Source organism: Dipteris shenzhenensis, chromosome 30 (assembly GCF_047967505.1).
Source record: "Dipteris shenzhenensis isolate YYH24624 ecotype China chromosome 30, Dip_SZ_1.0, whole genome shotgun sequence".
Classification (NCBI taxonomy): domain Eukaryota; kingdom Viridiplantae; phylum Streptophyta; class Polypodiopsida; order Gleicheniales; family Dipteridaceae; genus Dipteris; species Dipteris shenzhenensis.
Window position 1 is genome coordinate 35,600,950 of NC_141625.1, and position 22,892 is coordinate 35,623,841.

Here is a 22,892-nt window from a genome sequence, read left to right on the forward strand (position 1 = left end):
TACTTTTTTTATTGTTTTTTTCCTGTTTTTTCTTCCGCCATTGCATGTGACTCATAAACTCTTCTTTTTTTTTTGGGCAAAGAAAGGAACCTTCTATTAATGCTTGGAAAAACCTCCATACACACAAGTCAAAATCAACAGCCCCAAAGATGAGTATGGGATAAACAGAAAAACCTGGCTGAAAAAGAAAAGCCAGCCTATTCCAAAGAATCCAGCTCACTGCCTAGGGAATCTCTAGAACAAGGGCTAACAACTAAGGAGGGGAACTTATACAACCAGCGAATCCCTCATGGCGTGAGAATGTAGAAAACACTTGCAGAAACGCGCCCTCCAAAATGAACAAGCTCAATTTGAGGCTGAGAAACAAGCTCACGACCCAATCCATGACCTCGGGGGGATCACTCATCATATGTAACACTATCACGTGAGTTCAAAAGAAGGATATTTTTTATTCCTAAAATTTACAGAAATAAATATACATAAGGGACTATTTCGTGGCGACCAGGGGATAGAAGAGAGTGGGATAGAAGAGATGCATCATGGCACAAAGAGTGAGAGCACAAGTGAGGCAAAATCCATGTATTAGAATGAAGGAATGACCTCCATTTTATAGAAAGAGAGGATGGTGTAGGCACCTCCTCTAAATCAGTGGCAATCAGTCCCTACATCAATGGGACTGGCCTAAATCAAAGGAACCTCCCATGTGGGGACCTTTGGCTTACATCATCACTTAGGTCACACACTAGACACATCATAGCACTAGATAAGCCTCTACAACACACACACACACACACACACGTGACTCCCCTAGATGCACACATGCACCATAGAGCAAGCCCTTGATCACACTTATCCCAACATACCCCCCCTCAAGTTTGCCTCTTACAATGTCAAGCATTCATCTAGTCTCATAGTTTCTCATGCCATCTCATGGTGGTCACACATGGCCATCTCATGGTGGTCAAGGATAAATCTATGTCTAGGATCTCATGCTAGCAAAGGTGCTCAAGGGTCAAGGTTTACAAAAATGGGATAGACCAAAACACATATGGTGACCAAAGGTGATTTACAAAAGACAAAACACATAGCATTCTTTTTGGAGTACTACTCCAGGCAGAGAACCTCAAAATTTAACCAAGTGATGATAAACAAAAAATCAAAGACAAGTTGCTCAAAAGGCAAAGTCCTTGTCTTCTACTACAAAGTTGGATGCTTCTTTTGCTGATGGAGTTCTCTCTTCAACCAGATTTGTCATAGTCCTCTTTTTCTCATTGCAAAACTTCTCAGAGTGATTATTCTTGCCACAGTATGAGCAAGGGTTGATTCTATAACAATCCTTCTCAAGGTGATTGTTTTTCCCACAGTGTTTACAAGCCTTGTACTTGCTCTTTGAAAACTTCACTGCAAGTGTCTCTGTATGCATTTTGTCCTTCTTAAGTGTTCTTTCTTTCCTCTTCTTGTAAGGCACTAATGATGCCTTCTAATGAGAGTTGAGGAAAATTCTTCAAAGTAGTAACCACATAGTCAAAATCATAAGGCATGCTCTTTAAAAGCACTGCCATAGCATCATCCTCGGTGACGGGAGAATTAATTGAAGTTAGTTGTGTCATAATACTCCACCAAACAATATGTCTAACTTGTGCCATGCTTCAAAAGGGGATTCCAAATCTGAAATGTGGTGTACATAGTCATCACCCAAACCTAATGCAATGATGGCATATGCTTTCTTAATTCTCTTTGCATTTACAGGTGTAGAAGTAGAGTCAGTGGCTTTTCCTTTACCTTTTGTTGTAGTTGATTCACCTTCCTGAGAGGTTTGAGTTCCTTCCTTGACTAAGTCCCATAGATTTTCCTTCATAAGCATAAACTTTATCTTCATCTGCCAAGTATGGAATCCTTGGCCATTGAACTTGTCAATTTTATGAGTAGCCATGCGAGGGTCTTACCTTTGTCAGGAACTGTCTACTCTCTTACAACCAGTATCTCTCAACACAAGTCACATATCTTCAAAATGATAACTATCCCTTTGCAAATGGCACTCAAACATAGACGATGTAAACATCATCACCATAAATGACAAGTACCATGACACTTGAGTCCATTTCGGAGTCAATACTTAGTCAAACAGTGATCTATTAGTGCAGCCAGCTAAAACAGATATAGAATAAAATTTTTGACTGGTCAAACCTCTGGGATGGTCAAAGTTTGACCATATTTTAACTGTTTCCCCCAAATCGAACAATCTGAAGCTGGAGGGTGCAATTGAGGCTGTACAGAAGGGCATTCAAGGGGCTTTCAAAGACAAATGAAAGGCCTAACATTACAGAAGATCCTCAGGAGGGATAGGCGAAAAAACAAGCTGCATTGTCTGTGGGAATCCCGCCTTTTTCAAAGAGATCTTTTGCTCTGTCCTCAACATTCTATGGACCATTGTCCACCAAAATTCATCAGCACCTTCGCCTAGCACGTGCTAAGAGGAATTGACGAGATATGGCTCCAGCAGGCTGAATTGCGCGAAATTTCCACGATTAGTCTGAGTGTCGACACGGGCAGCAGAAGCCTGATTGCGCAGATCCCAACAGTGAAGACATGCACCTTAACTAGATAAAGCTACAGCATGAAGCGTTCTAAAAATTAACAGTCGGATGTTGAGATATGGCGCATCCAATGGTCAGGCCATAAGAGAGCTCAAACAAAATGAAGGTGATGAAGATGAAATCTTGGGCTCTAGGTGACTCTAGGAGCTAGGTAGGATCGACCTTGCTCTGATACCAAATGTAGAAGAGTGTGGGATAGAAGAGATGCATCATGGCACAAAGAGTGAGAGCACAAGTGAGGCAAAACCCATGTATTAGAATGAAGGAATGACCTCCATTTTATAGAAAGAGAGGATGGTGTAAGCACCTCCCCTAAATCAGTGGCAATCAGTCCCTACATCAGTGGGACTGGCCTAAATCAAAGGAACCTCCCATGTGGGGGCTTTTGGCTTACATCATTACTTAGGTCACACACTAGACACATCATAGCACTAGATGTGCCTCTACAACACACACACACACATGTGACTCCCCTAGATGCACACATGCACCATAGAGCAAGCCCTTGATCACACTTATCCCAACAAAACTGGATGCTCACCCACCACAAGGCTGCAGTGAGTCACCCAAATGTTCCATGCAGTAATGCTAGCCATCACCTCCCACACATGGACACACATGAATTTGTTATGTCCACACCCAAATGTTCCATGCAGTAATGCTAGCCATCAGCTCCATAGGCAATGAGGTACCGTCTCAAGGACATTGTCAGTGCAACAGTGACACCACCCATCCACCCGCATCTGCTCCAACCAAAGTCCTATGGGCAAACCACCGTGGGCGGCCAGCCAGAAGAAATAGGACACCTTTCTCTGTCGTAGGCTGGACCAAAGGCACGTCCAAAACTTGGATCTGACCTCCTGTGGAACCTACTTAATTGCCCAGTGTCTCCCTCAACGGGGTTCAGGTCAATGCTTCCATCTGTAGCCTCCATCCAATTCGTGTAGTGACTCATAAGCTTTTTGCTTAACATTTCGGGAACTTATGATGACTCATGAGCTTTTGCTTGACATTTCATGTGACTCATAACCCCATTTTCGAAACTTAATGAGTCATGACTCATGAGCTTTTGGGAACTTAGCCTCTTTGTGTTCTTTGTGACATGTCACATGCATAGTTTGTTATAACTTATACATTAATTTATATGAAGATGAAAATGTGATTTATCTTATGAATTTGTTATGTCCACACATGGACATTACTAGGCCAATGTTATGGAGGTCAGTTTAACCTATGGTCATGTGTCCTAACCATGGGACAATTAGGACACGTGGTATCTTTGGTACGTAGGTCAGCCATACGAGTGCCACGTGGCATGGTCAGCTGGTCAACAGGGCACAGATTGGGTCAGCCCAGGTCTGATTGGCTGAACCCTAATCTAGGTCAGCCCGATCTGGAGAGGACATTTGTACTTAATAGGGGACCCAACTCGGGGTCAGGTATTCACGGAGTGCCTTGAATAGTCTGTGAATTTTCACCCAAGAAGAAAAGCCCTATCAGATTACAGTTCAGCATCAAGACTCCAAGAGCGACTCAAGCCTATCATAAGGCAATGCAGCAGGAGAAACACATTAAGACATCATTCACGTAATAGAAAGCCCTCTGTGGTCAAAATTTATCCATCAGCAAACAAGACTGATCTTAGCATGACAAGAAACCTACCTAAACCAAAACAATTGGGGATAGTCAATGCCCGTTGGATCTTCAATTGGAACCCATGACCTGCTGCCACCTTAGCTCCTACCTTCCACCTGTAGTTCTGCAGAATAATATTAATTATCGCCAAACATTGTTAAAATGCAATGCTAAAAGCGTAGACTTGACAGAATGCAAGCAAGAACTAAACATACCATTAAAAACACACATGCAACCAAAATCTTAAGTATGAAAACAAATTACACACATTATGAAGCAGATGTAAACTACCACAAAAGGCCATGATTTAAAAGACCACACCGTAAACTCCATAGCTTCTACAAATCCCCTAGCGACATCACTGGCACACAATTGCAGGCATGGTATAAACACATGGTCGCATACATTCGTCCATATTCACACACCAACACGCACATGAGCATCCCACTACACTTGATCAATATCTCCCATCATCAAGATGACTATGAATTGCATGATTACCAGCTTTACGATGTCAGTATTACTGAAATTGCAAAATGCACATTATGAATCGCTGAATAAAATGCCACTGAACTACTGCAGTCTCCCACGTCAGTCAACAGCAATGCAGAGATTGGCTGCCTCTGAAGAGCGGCTGATTAAAGCTGTGAAGGCTATGACAGTACAATACAATTCAGACAGTTGCTTCCAGACAAAACTCATGAATCAGGGAGTCAAAATAATAATCAACAAATGGGATCTAGAACCAAGTATGGTAAAATTAGTGTTCACCTCCTCTTGCGAGGTGGATTATACCCCATACCAAGGTTCGATGCGCATTCATGGAGTTGAAATAAAGAACGCTAAAATGATGGTCTCTCATAGTGACTCAACCCACTCACTCTAAATCTGAAGGTTTGTGTGTAAATCCTGGTGGCTCCATGTTGTATACGAGAAACAAGGATTTTAATCCAGACAACTATTAGGGTGTCAGGTATAACGCTGCGTGCACCCAATGATCTAGCTGAAACGATCAGTCAAATATGTGCAGCACGAGACTCACCCAACCAGGGGATCTGCGATAAAAGGGTGGGGGCACGTATGCCCGTTGGGGCTGCAAAAAACAAAAGCTTCCAATGCAGACTTCATATTCAGTCAGCTGGTCGTCTTCCTCCAATCTAGGAATTTGGCCCATGAAGCCTGAACACCTGGATCTCAGGCAGAGGCATTAAGCACCATATGCAGCAAGTGCTGCTGTGAGGATGAAAGGTAAATGTATGGAGAGGAATTCTTGTAGGCAATTCACGAAGATGGTGCACTGCCCATTATAGTTTATGAACCAAGACGGCATTTTTTGGATGTTTTGCCCACATGGAAAAGATGCTTTCCCCTAGTGCATTACATAAGGATCAAAGGGGAACATGTAAAAAGAAATGTCACATCAATAGAAGAGAATTTCACATCTACATGTGGCAAAGGATGTTGGCCACCCCTCTATGTGTGTGTTCGCATGACACGAACAGTGATGGAGCCCATTTGTAGACCTCCAGCAATACATAGCTGATGCCACCCGCCATTGGCTGTTGCAATCTTTGGCCGGGGGAGGGTGTCGGACAACCTCCCCTACCGTCAGACAACTTTCCTTCCAATTAGGTGCTGCCATTTCATGCGAACATCCCTTTGGCAAGTTGGGCGTCCGCATGGTCTAAACTCAACATGTGGTTCTCAAGAGTAAGGGAAATAACACCATGAGATCTAGAGCATGGAATGCTATCCTGCTATTTTCCTCTACTTCCCTTGTATTTCCCCTCTATTCCTCGTGGTGCATTTTGCACTGTATAAGGTTCATACCTATTTCCCCTCGTCTTCCCCTCCAAGATATACCCTAAAATTGAGGAGATGCAACCACTTGAGGGCTATGATTGGCCATTGCCAAACTGGTGGTGCATTGATCTCTCGCCCCTTCGACTTCTTTGCATTTGTTTCTCATGGGTTAGCCCCTCGCTTTCTTTGTGGAAGGTGGAGGATTTGGATGGGGTTCTAGAGGGTATAGAGGCAAGAGCGCAATTTGCACCAAGCTTGAAAGAGAAAAGTGAGCTCAAATTTTTTGAAGTGTTCATATATGCGGGCGTTTAGGGTTTATCACCCCAATAGCATGCCAATTATTAGATCACCGCCCTCTTCACGCCTCTCTTTTCATCTCATTAAGTCATCCCTCATCGTGCAATCATGGTTATACTTTACTAGGAGTTCATGACATGTTTTGGGGCTTCCTTGCATCCCTTATTACATCATTAACCCTAGATTGAAATGCAACAGACCTTTGCAATTAGTGCTCATAAAGTGACCCTTTGTACTTTTCTCAATAAATTTAACCTAAACAAATCGCACTTGTGGCCAAAACAATTTGACCTTCATCTTGCTTCTTTGCTTCGACAGTTTAGTTCCTTCCAAATCTTCCAAATTGGTGGTCCCATTGTTGAAGCACTTCTTGATTCAATATGGCCATACCTATACCCAATGTAGATTTAGTTTCATTGCTCCTGGTGCCTCGCTCCCGCACATTGTATAGTAACATGAGCATCTCATCTTTAAATGTTTGTTTCTTAATGTGCCAATTATGCCATGCCTTTCTTCTCCACCAGATTACACTTTGCATCCAGCCCTGCCCTCAGCATTACTTCTTCAATTTTGTACAATTCATCCAATCACTTATTAAGGGCTTCCTTTTTGCCACTCATATGTTGGATGGCCACCCTGAGGCTTAGCTCAAGGAATTTGACTAGTATAATTGTTGCAAGAACAAAAGACGCTAGCTAGAATGGAGTGTGCTTTATTGTGACCTTGAATGCTGATTGAAGCTAAGTGTGATCATTTTTTGCTCATTGGGAAGAATCATTTTGAGCACTTGTCCATTTGCATGCACATAATATCTAGTCAATTTCTTGTGTTGAATTAAGAATTCCATTGTCATGATAACGATGCCCAAAGGGTCGATGTTTACTTGGGTGTAGCCAATCACGAAACTATTTTCGGGTCTATTTTGGGGCCGCGATGCGATGCGCTCTTGGGTGAATATTTGAATTTTGCGCGGACCCGCGCTCTCGTCGAAAATTTTCCCAACATCATGATGACGCACTGGCGTAATAATGAGACACAATCTATTTATTCTGAACACCGCATAGCTCAATGCACGGCATCTCTGCACTACTTCGCGCAGTGTAGTCTCTGGCCTGAGCCGCCTGACCACTTATCATCACGCACCCTTTTGCCGTGTAGCTTTGCCACTTGTCACACTGGGCACTGCACCCATGCAGATCATTAAAATTGAAGGTTGGCTTAGAGAGACCACCGCACTGGTTCTTGGCGTAATAATTAGACTCAATCTATCATTCTGAACACCATTGTAGTGCAATATCTGGCTTGACCATCTGTCATCGTGCAGCCTTTTGCCACATCCTTGCCCATGCAAATCATAGGTTGGCTTGGAGAGACCATCGCGCTAGTTTTTGGCATAATAATGAGACACAATCTATCATTCTGAGCATCGCCTCAGCATAGTAGCCTGATGATTTGTCATCATCGCCTAGAATTCAAGGTTGTCTTGGAGAGACGACCGCACTGGTTCTTGGAGTTATAGCTCCGTTACCTATTTTTATGTATTATAGTAGTAGGTCTATGATAACCTACACGCTTGCAAATAGAAGGAGATCTATGACATCCATCGCGCAGGTTCTTGGAGTTATATATTTGTGTACCAAGGAAAATGTATTCCCTTATGCAACCAAGCAAAATGCAATTGATGATATGGCCCTTGAGGGGGCCCCTCTAGGGGATGGCCCTTGAGGGGGCCCCTCTAGGGGCAAGATCATCAATTGCATTTTTTAAAAGTTTAATTGTATTATTCTAGATGTATCTCCATGCAACCACAACGGTGGGTCGTGGGAGTTATTTTAGCACTATTTTGGTTATAAACCAAGGAAATTGTATTCCTGCTTTACTGATATTTTAGTCTTTGTTGCAGTAAATATAAATGAGGGCAAAAGAACAATTTATCGAGTGAAAATTGAGCAAAAGGGATTACAATGTACATCTACGTCCAATAACAAGTTATATAAAAATTAACAACTTATACCGAGCAAAAATTGAATAGAGGATCATACATTTATAAAAACTCAGCAATTGCTGAGAGTCTTAAAGGCCAAAAGATTACAGCTAGCGACCATAACCATTCAAATATAAAAGTTAACAACAATGCATACTGAGTGCCTCAATTTTAACATGTAATAAAAACTCAATTGAGAGCCTTAGAGACCAAAACATTACATCCAGTGACCCAAAAGATCGCTGATAGTCTTAGTGGCCAAAAGATTACATCCAGCCACCATTGCTGAGAACCTCATCTGAGCAAGAGGGAATTTGTACAACTCAGTATTTATGCCAGTCTAGCTTGTTGCATTAAAAACTTTTGGGAAGCCAAAGGAGGAGACGATGGAGATGCACATTGCTAGGACTCAGATTACGGCCCCCCCAACAAGTCAAGAGTACTCTGCTCTAAAAATACTGAGGCCTTTTGCAAGCCACTACAGTGGAATCTTAGGCACCATCCTAGACGGGCTAGTAATCATGAAACAGATGCCATGTGGTGGATGAGTAGGCCACTCCGATGGCTAGTAATTAACTACATCCTGGTGGAATCTCCGAATGCCTATGGTGTTATGTAGCAGGGTCCGAAATGCATGGTCTGCCATACCCCCATCATAGATGACTACATGATCCGATGGCCTATGTGCTACCAACATAGATGGCTTGCATGATCCCATCATAGATGATTGCATGGTCCCATGGCTTGCATGCTACCATCCTATGCACGATTTTTGCTTTGGGGTGTTTGTGCATGCAAAATTACTATGTAGAGAATGCTATTTGCCATTGCCTAGGTCATGGATAGATCAAATATGCTTGCTGCTACTATAGCTATCTACGACGAGAAAGTAGATGCTATAGCTCAATTTGCCATTTGGGCAAAAGATGCAAAAGACAAGGACCTCAAATTGAATCAAATAAGAAATTTGAGTCAACTCATGTGAGACGAAAGATTTGATTAGAAAAACTAATGTGAGACAAAAGATTTTGATTAGACAACTAACATGAGACTGAAGAATGAAAAGGTCGGGTTCAATGAACTCTCTCCCTATTTAAGTGCAACGTAGACACAACTACGAGCCCATTATGAAATCTAGCCTCAAAACTCTGTACACCGATCCACCTACTGTGAATCTCTATGGCATACCCAAAAGACTTTCGAATGCTTTTATTCTATGTGAAAATGATGTTGGATGACCTCCTTGCAAAAACAAACTCGAAGAAGAAGGAGGAAAATAGCTACAAGGAGGACATGCTTCGCTGGTGGGTGTATTACTTAGAGTTGGCACGGACGGTGAATATTAATTTCCCTGGCTATTGTTTTTACTGCTCCTTTAAGGCACTTGTCAAGCTCATGATGTAGGTTTCTTTTGGTAGGACATGATGGAGGCGCAAAGATGTATAGAGCGCAAAGACCAGGATAAAGAGGACCCCCAACAAAAGGAGGAGTTACTATGGGCGTACAAGTCAGAAGAGTCAAGCAAGCAGTGTGTAATCCGAGTGTGTGAAGAGGTCTGCCATTGTGCATTAGACTGGCCTAAAGAGCTGGGAGATACTTGCTATATAGGGGCTAATAAGATAGTTGGGAGTTTGGAATTTCCTTGAGCCGCAAAATGTCATTGTATTTTGAAAAAGTAAAAATCTTGTAGACATTTCTTGGACTTGTGGACTTTCTCATGGTGCTCTTAATACCTGATTTTGTGTCGACCTGCTTCCATGTTAGTACTTAAATGTTTTAAGTAGCCCAGTGGCTGAAATTTTACGGTTAACGATAACTAGTCTAAAGGGGACTTTTTTAGTATAGCACTATGCAACAAATTTTAGGATAGCATGGCAGTAGTGTAGGGATAGCACGGTAGTGGTGCAGGATAAGTGATCGAGCACGATGGTTGGTTGCACTAGGATATTAATAGCCACCAGCATGGTGGTTTGCTTCTATTATTACAAGATGAATGGATTTGTGGATGTGTGGATTCGTTATGGGAAACCAGTGCAGTGGTTGTTGGGATATACTAAAAACAAGCATGGGATTTACAAAAACAATTTAATAAAACCAGCATGGTGGTTGTTTGGGATATACTAAAAAGAAGCATAGTCTCAAGTACATTTTCCATTCTCTACGACAAGTGGAATATTGTTTTCTTGCAATGAGACTACATTTTTGTACTATCTCATTCGTTCTCATCCATCGCTCCAAGACACCCCAAGATGTGCTCATGCGTGTCTAAATCCAATTTGAAGACACTCTTGCCCTTCTTTCGTTGTGGCACATGTTGCATCATCTAGAACTTAATAGCTCTTACTAGATGAGAGTACACAAATGTATGTGGATTCTTATGTAGTAGTTCATAATTGCAGCCTCTCTTGGATTGTTTTTTGTACCAAAAAGCTCCAACTACTACATCCCACTTCTCATAGGTTGTTCCCTAATTATCCTTAAATATTTCTGCAACCTTGTGCTTAGGTTTTGTGCACTACAATAGAAAGTATGGGTCATCTTCCTCATTCTCCCTAGATGCAGTGACAACTGCAAAGTTATCCTCCTCTACCAGACAGTCAGTGAGGTCATCAAAACTCTCTCGATATGGCAAGTCGTTTGTCTCTCCAAACTCCATCTGAACGTAGAGTGAAAACTTGAACTTGCTCCCATGTCTTAACAGTTCAATGTTCTCACAATCATCATGATTCCCTATGATGCATGCACTGCAAAAACAAGAAAGTTTTCTTGTTTTAATCAGTTGGTTGTTTGAAAAGCCCCATATGTTGTGCAGACCACGAACTCCTTTAATTTTCTCACAATCATGCCAGCTTCTCCTTTGCACTTCATCCACTGTCACTTCATGGAATACTCTGCGTACTACAGTATTCTTAAGGCTTTGTTTACTATATGTTGAATGTGCGCCTGTGGAGAGGTTGGCTATAAGCCATGTTAGAGCATCATGGGCATCATTGAGTTTTTCTTGAGGGCATGCTGATTGGTGTTGCTTAATAACAACACCACATCCATCATGTTCACCCTTGTCATGGTTAGACCCAAAGAAGTTCCACATCATGTCTAGACTGGTTGGGGATTTTAACCTTGAGATGAAGTAGAAGAATCCATGAGCTGATTTAAATTAAGAGGTAGCACCATCTAACCACACCCAATGTTGTTTAATATTTTCTGCCTGGTGATTTTCCTTTTTCATCCATTCCCAATGTAGTAGAAAAGCATGCTCCACAAATAAGGTGTCATGTTCCCTATCATTTGGAATGTAGAAATGGCATGTGCGTTGCACTGGCTTGGATTCCCGTGAGCCAGCAAGCAGATTGGCATCAAGCGTGGAAGAATCAAACAAATGACTATACATGATATGCATAAGAATTGTTATCTACTTGTACCAATGAGCAATTTGTATCTCATCTTGTTCTTGAAATAAATAATTTTCAGCAAAATCTATGACAGAGACAATAGTGTCACAGGGAAAATTGGCAAGGCACGTCTTGAATTGCTTATCCTGCCAACTGGCCATGAAATTGTGAAGCACATATTTTGGGATGGATTGAACCACGTGACCTATAAGCTCCCTTGGCTCAGTGCTCTTATATGACAGTAGCCATCTCTTTTTATCAGATCCTTGCAACATGGTTGTCTTCCCTCATTTCATTTGGATAGAAATTGAACATCTTCTTCTTCAGCTTCAAACTGTAATGCTCGCATGTGCCACAAATGCATTCAATCCGGTGCCACTCACGGTCTCCCTTTGGACAAACCACTGGCTCCCACAGAGACCTTAGGCTACAAAACCTACCCTCCCTTGCAACACACGATGAGGATCTAGGTGGCCTAGAGACTGCACATTCATTGGGTAGGCATGGGCATCAATCCCCATGGAGCCATTTGCTCCAACACAACCAGATCTCAAGTCATTCATAGCTTGCCGGGCCAGGTCAAAGTCTATGTGTGTTTTGCAACAACAAACATTCCTGTCTTTGACTTTCTTGACATACCAGGGCTTACAATGCTCAGAGCTCCTCTGCCCAATTGAAATGTCTGGCTTCTGATCCATAAACTTGATATACAACTTCGTCTACTGACCCAACATGTGGGAACAACAGAACATTGAGCCCCCTTTTTGCTACTATTAAAAGAAGACAAACACAATCTAATTAAAGTATATAATGAAGCAAAACAAATTTATTTTTTTAGAAAAGAAATTTTATATTATAAGCAGTTCATAAGATATACATTTAAACTCCCAAAAAAATAGTAATAACAGTAGGTTTGCACATCATGAATCATTCAGATGATACTCCGTAACTAATTCATTCTGAGTCAGTCTCATAGTAGATGGATCCCTTGAAATGGCATTCTTGGTTGAAGGTCTGGTGATGCTCCAATTCATGGTACTCGATCTCCGTGAAGAACTGTTCGAGGTCGCTATCATAGATCCGCGATGCCTTCTGACCATTCAAAAAACATATATTCTGCATCAGTATGCTTAGCGTTAAATTGAAATTCATTCTTAGAAATCCACACAAACCACAATGCATGTGCCCGCACGAGTGGCCGTCATGTGTGTTTGACTTTAGATGCATCCCCAAGAAGAATTGCTTTCCAATTGACTGGCTCCCCTAATTGTATCTGCACTTTCTTCTAGACTTTCCTAACTGACGGGCATGCTACGAATAAGTGAAAAAAATCTTCTTGAGCTCTCGAACACCGTCAGCACTTGCCATCACCTTTTTCAATCTTAAGCCCTCTTGCATTTGTCCAAACTGCCTTCAACATAACAAGTCAAAGCAAGGTTGACATATTCTCCGGAATGGCTTTAGCCCAAATATATCAAAATCTTAGCTTCCAGCAAAGCATAGAGTCGGAGGTGTTCCACTGAGAATATAGGACAAGGATGATATAGTCAATAGATTCATAGGGTGTAGGAACCGGAAGCAAATGGGGGAGAGTATCCAGCTAAACTCTAACACGTAATTGATCACTCAGCCCCACTTCCACTATGTGTCTCCTTCCCAAAGAGCTAGTCTAGCAGTGACAAACATCGCATCTTGATTGGTAAGTCTGAATTCTCTCCTAATTTCTAGCAAGGTCTTCCATCTGAATTTATCCCTTTGCCACAGTTGTCCCCAAGATTGGAGGTCCTTGTTGAAAAGGAAGCAGGCTCTAATAAAATATGTGTTGCTAAGTAAAGCATTTCTGTGAATTGATGAAGTCCAAATGGAGTCAAGCCTCATAAAAGCACCTTTTTCAGAGAAGCGCAGTTGAGTTTTGATTGATTCTAGTGCACTCCACAAGGATTTCCATAGATCACTTCCCTTAGTTGAGCACGGTTCGGGACAGAAAATTGTAGACAGTATTGGGTAATTCTTCCACCTCTTAGCTCTGACGGGCCGAATAAGTTTGAAGTTCCGAGCTAGAAGTGTAGCCCAATCAAGTTCAGGGCTTAAAAGGACTTTAAGAGTCCATGTAGTAGCCAACTTCGCTACCGCCTACTTGATGTCGACTACTCCCAGACCTCCTCCACTCTTGGGTTGGGTGCAAAAGTTCCATCTCACTTTGGTGATTCTGTTATATCCCCCCCACAAAAAGGATTTGCATTTGGCGATAAGCTTATCTAGTCTCGCCTAACTGGGATGCCAACAAGACAAGTAAAAAATGGTACCATTCTTCTTTCTGCCAGGTTTGATTGAAATCCTCTCCACTTTCCCAGCTGCGCACTGAACTTGTTAAGAACCTAGTAACATTGATCCTTCATAGACACCTCGAAGCCCATGGGTATGCCAAGCAGTTTGAACACAGTGCCTTTTTGGATTAAGGAAGAAGATTGTAGATTAAAGAACCAGCAAGTCAACTACACAGCATCGTCATCAAGCCTTGAGCCAAAAGGCAACATCAATGGAATGTATTGAGAACAAAAACCTTGCCAACCTTGCCTATATTTTGTAAATCAAACCTGACCACCTAAGAGTAGCTAGGAAAGCATCCACGGGAGGGTTTGATCTTGTAACTCACATCTGACCACCTTGCAGTAGCCAAAGGATCATGGCACCAAGGGGAGGTGTTGAGAGTTGTGGTGCCATGAGCACATAATTAGAGGCTAAGGTATGGTATAGGAAAGAATCAAAGTAGCCACCCTAGGATGTGGACTACATGATGTGGAGATGTGGATTGAGAATATCCACAAGGAGAGATGTGGATGAGAGGATCCCACATGGTTTGACTATTCTAAAGGCTCTCTCTATATAAGAAGCCTATCATGTATTGTTGATTACACAAATTGCAATAGATTGAGTGTTTGCTACCCTATGTCTGTCTTGTGGTGCTTTGATCCTCCTTGATCCCTCACTTTGTCACAGATAGCACATGATTTAATTTGACACACACATGCCATCATTGTAAAGCCTATTCGGCTATTTCATGGCATTTTTCACTTTATTTTAGCCTTGTAAAGCCTCATGGCTATTCCCAGCATCATTTTCCACAAGCCTTGTAATTCTAATCAGATTATATATATTGTAGTTCTACCTTCACCAATAGTCCAGATTTCACTTGCTACAATCAGTGTTTTGCAATTGATTGAGACAGTGATTTTCACGACACTTTGAGTATATTTTTTGCACCATGTCTACAACTGGCAACCTCAATCTAGAGGCATTTGCTAGCTAGACAACTCCAATTATGGCCATGTACATATCGAATGTAGACCATTCTTGTACTTTAGGACACATGGAAGTATGTCGATCAATCTACACCTAGACCATTGGACGGTCCAACCAGTAGTAGCTCTACTCCACCTGTTGTCACAACACTAGCAACGGGATCTACAGTGGAATCTCTAGCTACACAAACACTTTTCACACCTGTAAAAGATCCTGCCATTGCCCAAGCACAGGCAGAATGGGATACGAAAGATAAGTATGCATGTCATCTAATCAAGCAGAATGTGCAAGATGTCATGGTACGATAACATGGGATATGTCCGCAGCCCTCTACGAGTCTAAGAACACTTCCAAGATTCTCATACTGAGAAACCAAATCAACTAGAGTTTCCACAACAGCAACAAAACTAGTCATGCTTACGTACTCAGAATCAAAGACTACAACAATCAACTCACAACAGAAGGAGAGACCATGAATCCAATAGAAATGGTTCAAGTCATCCTGAATGGACTAAGAGAGGGATATGAGAATCTAGTCTAGAGTATTACCATCCAACGGCAAATTTGGATAGTCGAAGAACTTCTAGCAGGAACTTCTGTCAGTCTTACTTGGTGAAGAACTTGTTAAATTACACGGCACAGTGGAACAGAAACTGAACAAAGAATAGAAAGTACACAGCAAACTAGAGATGAACAAAAATCTCCTTCAATACTGATGTACTACAAATGATGGCTCTGTCCATCCATGTGCTCCCATAGTGGAGCTTAGATGGCAATCTAGACAGATACTAGGTGAAGAGCTACTAGCTGGAAGATCTTTGCTGGAAGATCTGATCTAGTACAATGGATTGGGGAGGTCGCCTCTTTATAGCTATGAGGGTGGTAGTCGAATCAACATAGTTGGTGGAATCGACCAGTCAACTTAGTCAGTGAAGCCGACCAGTCAACCTAGTCGATGGAACCGACTAGTCGTCCATGGAATATTCAAGGAATATTCCCTATACCATTGCCTTGGGGGTGTCACCAGGGGGGCTGCTGGCCCCCCTGGGACCCCCCAGCTAGGGACCAACTGGCCCCCAGACCCCAGCAAGAGCAAGGGGCTCCCACACAATCACCTTTCTACCATCAATGATCTCATTGATAGACCTCATCTGACATGCAAGTCAGGATCCATCCAATGTCCTGGGCTCACACATGGCTTCTCCTCATATGGGTTCCTTACAACTTGAGCACCTTGGACCATTGGTGGTTACCAGGAGGGTGGGGCATTGAGCATATCTAATAGAACTCAAGACTTAAGCCATTCATGCACACAAAGGTCATTCTAATAATTAGGCATTCATGGCTTAACAGAAGCAGAGGTAGAGGCAGATGTAGATTATTCCAAAGAAGTGACCTCATCAGCAACAAAATTAGCATCAAAGTCATAATCAGTATCAGCATCATCCTCAGCAACATCAGAATGAGCAAAGAGGAAATCATTCCAATGAGAAGATTCCAAGAATGACGGAATGCATCCACCAACATGTCAAACATTCAGTGCAACTACTGTCATAAGTTTGGACACTATGAAAGAGATTGCCGTAAGAAGCAGGACGACCAAGGCAGTCAATCCAGTAGTAATTGAGGGAATTTTTGCGGAAGAGGAAACTATCATGGTGGATATCCTAGTCACAGTCATTATGCAAATGAATATGGGAATATGTTTCTTGCAAACGAGGAAATGTAGAAAATTGATACAGTGTATCTAGACACAAATTGCAATTCAAAAGAGGTTTTCAGTCATCAAGTCAACCAAGCAGATTAGGATCCTTGGTACATTGACAGTGGTGCATCATCTCATATGACAAATCATCTTGAATGGTTCACAGAGATGAAACCGTTAGAAGGTCAAAAGAATGTCATCTACACACAGTAGATAATACACCAAATCCAGTTCAAGGGACATGCATTATCCCTATGAACAATTTCACTAGTACAAAAGGATTGATGAAAGATGTACTCTACATTCCAAAGCTCAGCAAGAACCTCTTGTGAGTAGATGAAATGATAGAACACAACTACCGAGTCATCTTCGAGGGAGATGAATACACTATCAAAGACAAATCCAAAATATTTTAGCTAGTAGGAAAAGGAGTCAAGGAAGGACGCTTGTATAGAATGCTAGCTACAGTACCAGATTTGCATGCCATGTTAGCTCAATCGCAATAAATGCCACTATCTGCAAAATGGCACAAGAGATATGGTCATGTCGATTTCAAGAGCTTGCTAGATCTCAAGAATCATAATATGGCAATTGGGATTCCTAAGCCATAGTTTCTTGGAGAAGTTTGTGAAGCAGGCTACTTTGGCAAACAAAAGAGAATCAATTTTGGTAGAAGTACCTCTCGAGCATGAGGTATTCTTTATTTTATTCACACAGCTGTATGGGGTTATGCATAGACCTGTAGCATCAATGGCTCACTTTACTACTTGACTTTCATCGACGACTACAATAGATATTGTTGGATCTACTTTCTAAAAGAGAAATCTAAAGTGTTTTCTAGATTTCAAGAATTCAAATCCATGGTAGAAAACTAGACAAGGAAAAAGATCAAAGTCATGAGATCAGATAGAGGAGGTGAATACATGTCTTTAGCATTCATGAACTTTTGTAGAAGTCACGGTATTTGAAGACAATTCACATGTGCAAATACTCCTTAGCAGAATGCAAGAGTTGAAAGGAAGAATGGTACTTCAATAGACAGTGTGCAATCCTTAGTCAAAAGCATCTTTCAAATCAGTATTGGGAAGAAGCAATAGCCATTGCAAACTACTTACTTAATTGGCTTCCTACTGAACCGATTCAGGGTATGACACCTTATGAAGCATTCACTGGACACAAGAAACACATTGGACATCTCCACATATTTGGCTACATAGAATATGCCCACATAAATGACAACCATCGTAAGAAATTGGATGCGAAGTCATGCAAATGCATCATGGTTGGCTATAGTGAAGAAAGAAAAGCATACAAGTTGTATGATCCCATCAACCGCAAGGTCATTATCTCCATAGATGTAATCTTTGATGAGGAATCATAATGGAAAACCTCAAACACACAGGAAATAGACACACCGATTTCATAGTCGACTACAGAAAAGGTTGATGAAGAAGAGCTAGAATTGCAAGAAACACCCCAAGTAGAGCCACAGCAACTCAGATGGTCTACTAAGGAAAGTAGACCTCTAGCCAAATTGACATGCTCAGAAAGGCAAAGCAATTCAGATTGAAACCACCAACTATGCTCTTATGACTACCATCATGGCTATAGAAGAGCTAGTGTACTTCAAAGATGCAGTAGACAGCCAGAATGGCAAACTTCTATTAATGAAGAAATGGATGCTTTGTACAAGAATAATCCTTGGGAATTATGTGACCTTCGACCAGGAAAGAAGGCCATAGCAAACAAATGGGTATACAAAGTGAAGTACAATCGAGATGGCAAAATTCAAAGATACAAAGCCAAACTAGTTGAAGTATCACTAGCGACACTCAGCAGATGGAATATGTACAAGCTTGATTTCAAGAAGGGATTTCTCAATGGTTACCTAGATGAGGAAGTCTACATGCAACAACCAGCAGGTTATGTTGAACCAGGAAAAGATTGTTGAGAGTTCACGCTCAACATCATGTGATCATGTGTACATAGCACCATCATGTGATCATATGTGCATAGCATTAACCCAATCGAGTGCTTTAAAGGAAAGGGTTAGATGCCCTAGCCCTAGCCCTAAATGGGTTTGTATATATTCTACATTTTCAACTAAATCTAGTGTATAGTTAGTCATTTGTGGTGTGGTCTCTAGCTGTGCCCTCTCTCCTCATGTCCACTCTTCTCCTCTCCCCTCTTCATATTTTGTCATGGTATTAGAGCATGGTTTTGCCTTCCGCTGAGGTGCCATCTTTGTGAGAGTGTGATAGAGTGATTGAGAGATTGAGTGTTCTCTTCTGTGAGAGACTTCTGTTCATGTGAAGAATTGATGTCCATTGTTGATAGATTTCCGTCATAGAGAGATTTAGTACATTGTTCACTTCATACTTAATAGATTTCTGTTCATTCTTCTGTGAGAATGAGTGGTTGTTCGATTACTTTTGAGAGAGTAAGATACTGTGAGAGCTAGATAGGGAGAGACTGTTATTTTGAGAGACGGTTAGCTTGCTCCTTTGCAACAACGAATACCTCTCCAACGAATCCAAGTTGCATCTACAAGCAAGGGCTACTCAGGCTTCCCTGCAACAAGGGATCAATTTCCTTCTCTAGCACATGCAAGCTTTCGAACAACGACACCTAGAAAAGCCTCCATCTACAAGCTTCTAGCTGCCACATCGACGAGACATCGACCAATGTTCCAACCAACAAGAGACGGCTCTACTGCTTGAAATGACACTATCCTTGATCAACTTAGCTCCTACCAGGCTTTCCACCGTAGGTGCTCTACACAGCAACGACCCGACACCAAAGCTCATCCTTGAGTAGTCAAGGTGATGGGAAGAATAGCGAGCCTCTAGCAGTCGCCACTCTGCAACGACCATGAATGCCAATGACCTGGCCATCCATAGCCAGTCAGAGTACTGGGCAGAGGCGACACCATTGACCCATGGATTCTATAGCCCAGAACACCCATCACTAGTATTAGCGCCCTTCAACGGCTTTCAATCAGCACACAGGCTGGCTATCAGGATACATGCACCTCTGACAGGGTGGCCTCACAGCAAACAATGCACACAAAGGGTTGCTACACCTCCATACAGGCCTCCACGACCATTGCTCCACAAAGCAAGCCTCCTGCTCCAGGTGGCCCCCCCCTGAACAGCTGTGCCTCATCCTACTTACAACCGCGCACCGATGCTTCTCGAAGGTCTTTGCCTCCATGCATCCGAGCAAAGTCTATTGAGAGTTCATGCTCAACATCATGTGATCATGTGTGCATAGCACCATCACGTGATCATATGTGCATAGCACTAACCTTATAGAGTGCTATAAAGGAAAGGGTTAGATCCCCTATCCCTAACCCTAAATGGGTTTGTATATATTCTATTTTTTCAACTAAATCTAGTTTACAGTGAGTCATTTGTGGTGTGCTCTCTAGCTGTGACCTCTCTTCTCATCTCCACTCTTCTCCTCTCCCCTCTTCATATTTTGTCATGGTATCAGAGCTTTGTTTTGCCTTCTACTGAGGTGCCATCCTTCTTGTGAGAATGATTGAGAGATCGAGAGAGATTGAGTGTTCCTTTCACTTCCGATGAGTGATAGAATTTCTGTCCATTTGAAAAGTTTTCGTCCATATTTCCATTCATTGCTTGAGTGCTTAAGACAGTTTCTAATTGAGAGAGATATATATGCTCCTTCATTTCTTTAATAGATTTTGGCTTGGTGTGTGAGAGAGAGAGGTCCATTTTCTGTCCAGAGATAGAGGAAAAGAGTTATTGAGATTTCTTTATGAGACTCGAAAGCCTAGGGACTTCCAGCCTCCTAGCTAAGGCAAGAAAAAGCTTGTGGAAATCTACAGAAAGCTCGGCTCAGCTCCAGCTTCAAGCAAGACCAACCGCCTTCAATTGCTAGTGAGCTCATCAACTCTTGCTTAGCCTCTACTCCAACAAGCCATCCAAGCAATCGAGCTCTTCAATGACTTGACACAGCATTGCCCAACGACCTAAGCTTCTAACTAAGGCTCCAATAGAAAGCTCTAAGGCTACTGATGCATTCGACAACTCCTAGAGCCTCGCCACCCGATCGCTTACTATGCCACGGTTGAGGACTGCAACACCGCCTCTAACGAACTCACGTAGCCCAGCACAAAGCCAGATTACGTAATCGGACCACATCTCTAGTAAACGACTAGTCTCACCGGCCTCTGATCTACAAAGGCTCAGCCTCACAGCAGTAAGCCCAAGCTTCCCAGGCTCCACCTCTGACGATGTCTCTCCTCCAACCGTTACCACAGTGCCTTCTTCTTTGAGGCGCAACATCTCCAGCGTAGTGCTCTAGCACCACACAGCCTTCACTAGACACTCCTGTTGCTCCTGCGAAACAACTAGCCACAGCAATGATCTTTAGAACTTGCGCCTTCACCTCCTACAATGACCTACACAATGAGGCTCTCCGACAGTGCCACGGACTAGTAGCCAGCGCTTAGCGCTCCTGCCATCCAGATCTCCAAACAGGTCAAGCTCTGCACTATACGACCAGCTTCAATAACGCATCGACTCTAGCACTCCAGACAGCGCACTCCGAGCTCCACACAACCATACGGGCCTTCGAACCTCCAACGTCAACTTGCCATGTCTTATCTACCATGTCATCACTGATTACCACATCATTATAGCCACGTCACTTGTGCCACATCATTTGCCACATCATCACTACCATGTCATTTGCCACATCATCATTGCCATGTCATCTACTGACATCATCATCTATGCCACCTCAGCTATCCAGTCAGTAGTGACCTCTGCAGGCGCACACAGTGCTCCATAGTCACTGGATGTGACCACTCCTACCACCTCAACATAGGGCTTCACTGGCACACCTCTTGCTAAGCATAGTGCCACATCATCATTGCATGTGAGCCACAGTGACACATCATCATTGAGCACCATTTGCACTCCTTTTGCCCCTCCACCTAGATCAAGTCGTATCTCTTAATCCAGGAAGAATTTGAGGGCTCTAAAAAGGAAAGTCGCTTGTTTTTTTGTGCTCTACACGCTCGTCACATCATGTGCACATTTCAGCACAAGTTACACTCACATTTTCGCCTCGTTGACAAAACCACATCCTTCATGCACATTTGCCTCTAAATCGATGCATCTGACCCAGTACTTAAAAAGAATAAAAGAAAAGGAATTATTTGCTGTTCTTTCATTGATCGACAGTTGGTATAGATCTTGATTAGAGTAGACTAGATCACCATAGAGGGGACGCTTTGAATTTCCCCAAGTTGCCAATCTAAGCCATGCTCGAAATTCCCGATTAGTACCTACTCGGAGTCAGTCCATACGCTCACACTATAAGAAATGGATGCTTTGTATAAGAATAATACTTGGGAATTATGCGACCTTCCACCAGGAAAGAAGGCCATAGCAAACAAATGGGTATACAAAGTGAAGTACAATCCAGACGGCAGTATTCAGAGATACAAAGCTAGACTAGTTGTAAAAGGATTTGGATAGAAATATGGTCAAGATTATGATGAGACTTATGCTCCAGTAGCAAAGATGGATTCCATACAATTCTTAATATCACTAGTGACACTCAGTAGATAGAATGTGTATCAGCTCGATTCAAGAATGCATTTCTCAATGGTTATCTAGACGAGGAAGTCTACATGCAACAACCAGCTAGTTATGTTGAACCAGGAAAGGAGAATAAAGTTTGCCATCTCAAGAAAAGTCTCTATGGCTTAAAGCAAGCACCCATAAGTTGGAACAGCAGAATTGACAAGTATTTTGCTAATCTGGGATACATGAAATCCAATGCAGATCATACTCTCTACTACAAAGTTCAAGGGGAAGACATTACTATTGCACTTTTGTATGTAGATGATCTGATTGTGACAGGAAGCAAGGATAGTTTCATCAGAAAATTGAAACAAGACTTCAGAGAGTACAGAGGCATTGCATATTGTTTCAATGGGCAGATAGCACTTGATTTCACACACACATGCCACCATTGTAAAGCATATTCGGCTATCTCACGGCATTGTGCACACATCATTTCAGCCTTGTAAAGCCTCTTGGCTATTCTCGGCATCATTGCACAATCCTTGTAATACAAACCAGAGATTTTATATATTGTAGTTCTATCTTCACCGACAGTTTAGAGATTTCACTTGGCAT

General features: G+C 42.3%; 1 protein-coding gene across 4 annotated transcripts in view; it reads right to left on the minus strand.

The window, feature by feature from the left end:
* The window catches only part of LOC147882037 (uncharacterized), a 69,385-nt gene extending 63,816 nt beyond the window's left edge, over positions 1–5,569 (minus strand). For 3 of the 4 annotated variants that reach the window (XM_087401889.1, XM_087401888.1, XM_087401891.1), the window contains exons 1-2: positions 5,275–5,569; positions 4,260–4,356 (exon numbers count right to left, since the gene is read on the minus strand). In XM_087401889.1, coding sequence (XP_087258015.1) covers positions 4,260–4,356; positions 5,275–5,406 — 229 coding nt within the window. In that variant the 5' untranslated portion in view covers positions 5,407–5,569. The remainder of the gene's footprint in view (positions 1–4,259; positions 4,357–5,274) is intronic. The other variant, XM_087401892.1, reaches the window with a different exon arrangement.
* Between the last annotated feature and the right edge of the window lie 17,323 nt (positions 5,570–22,892).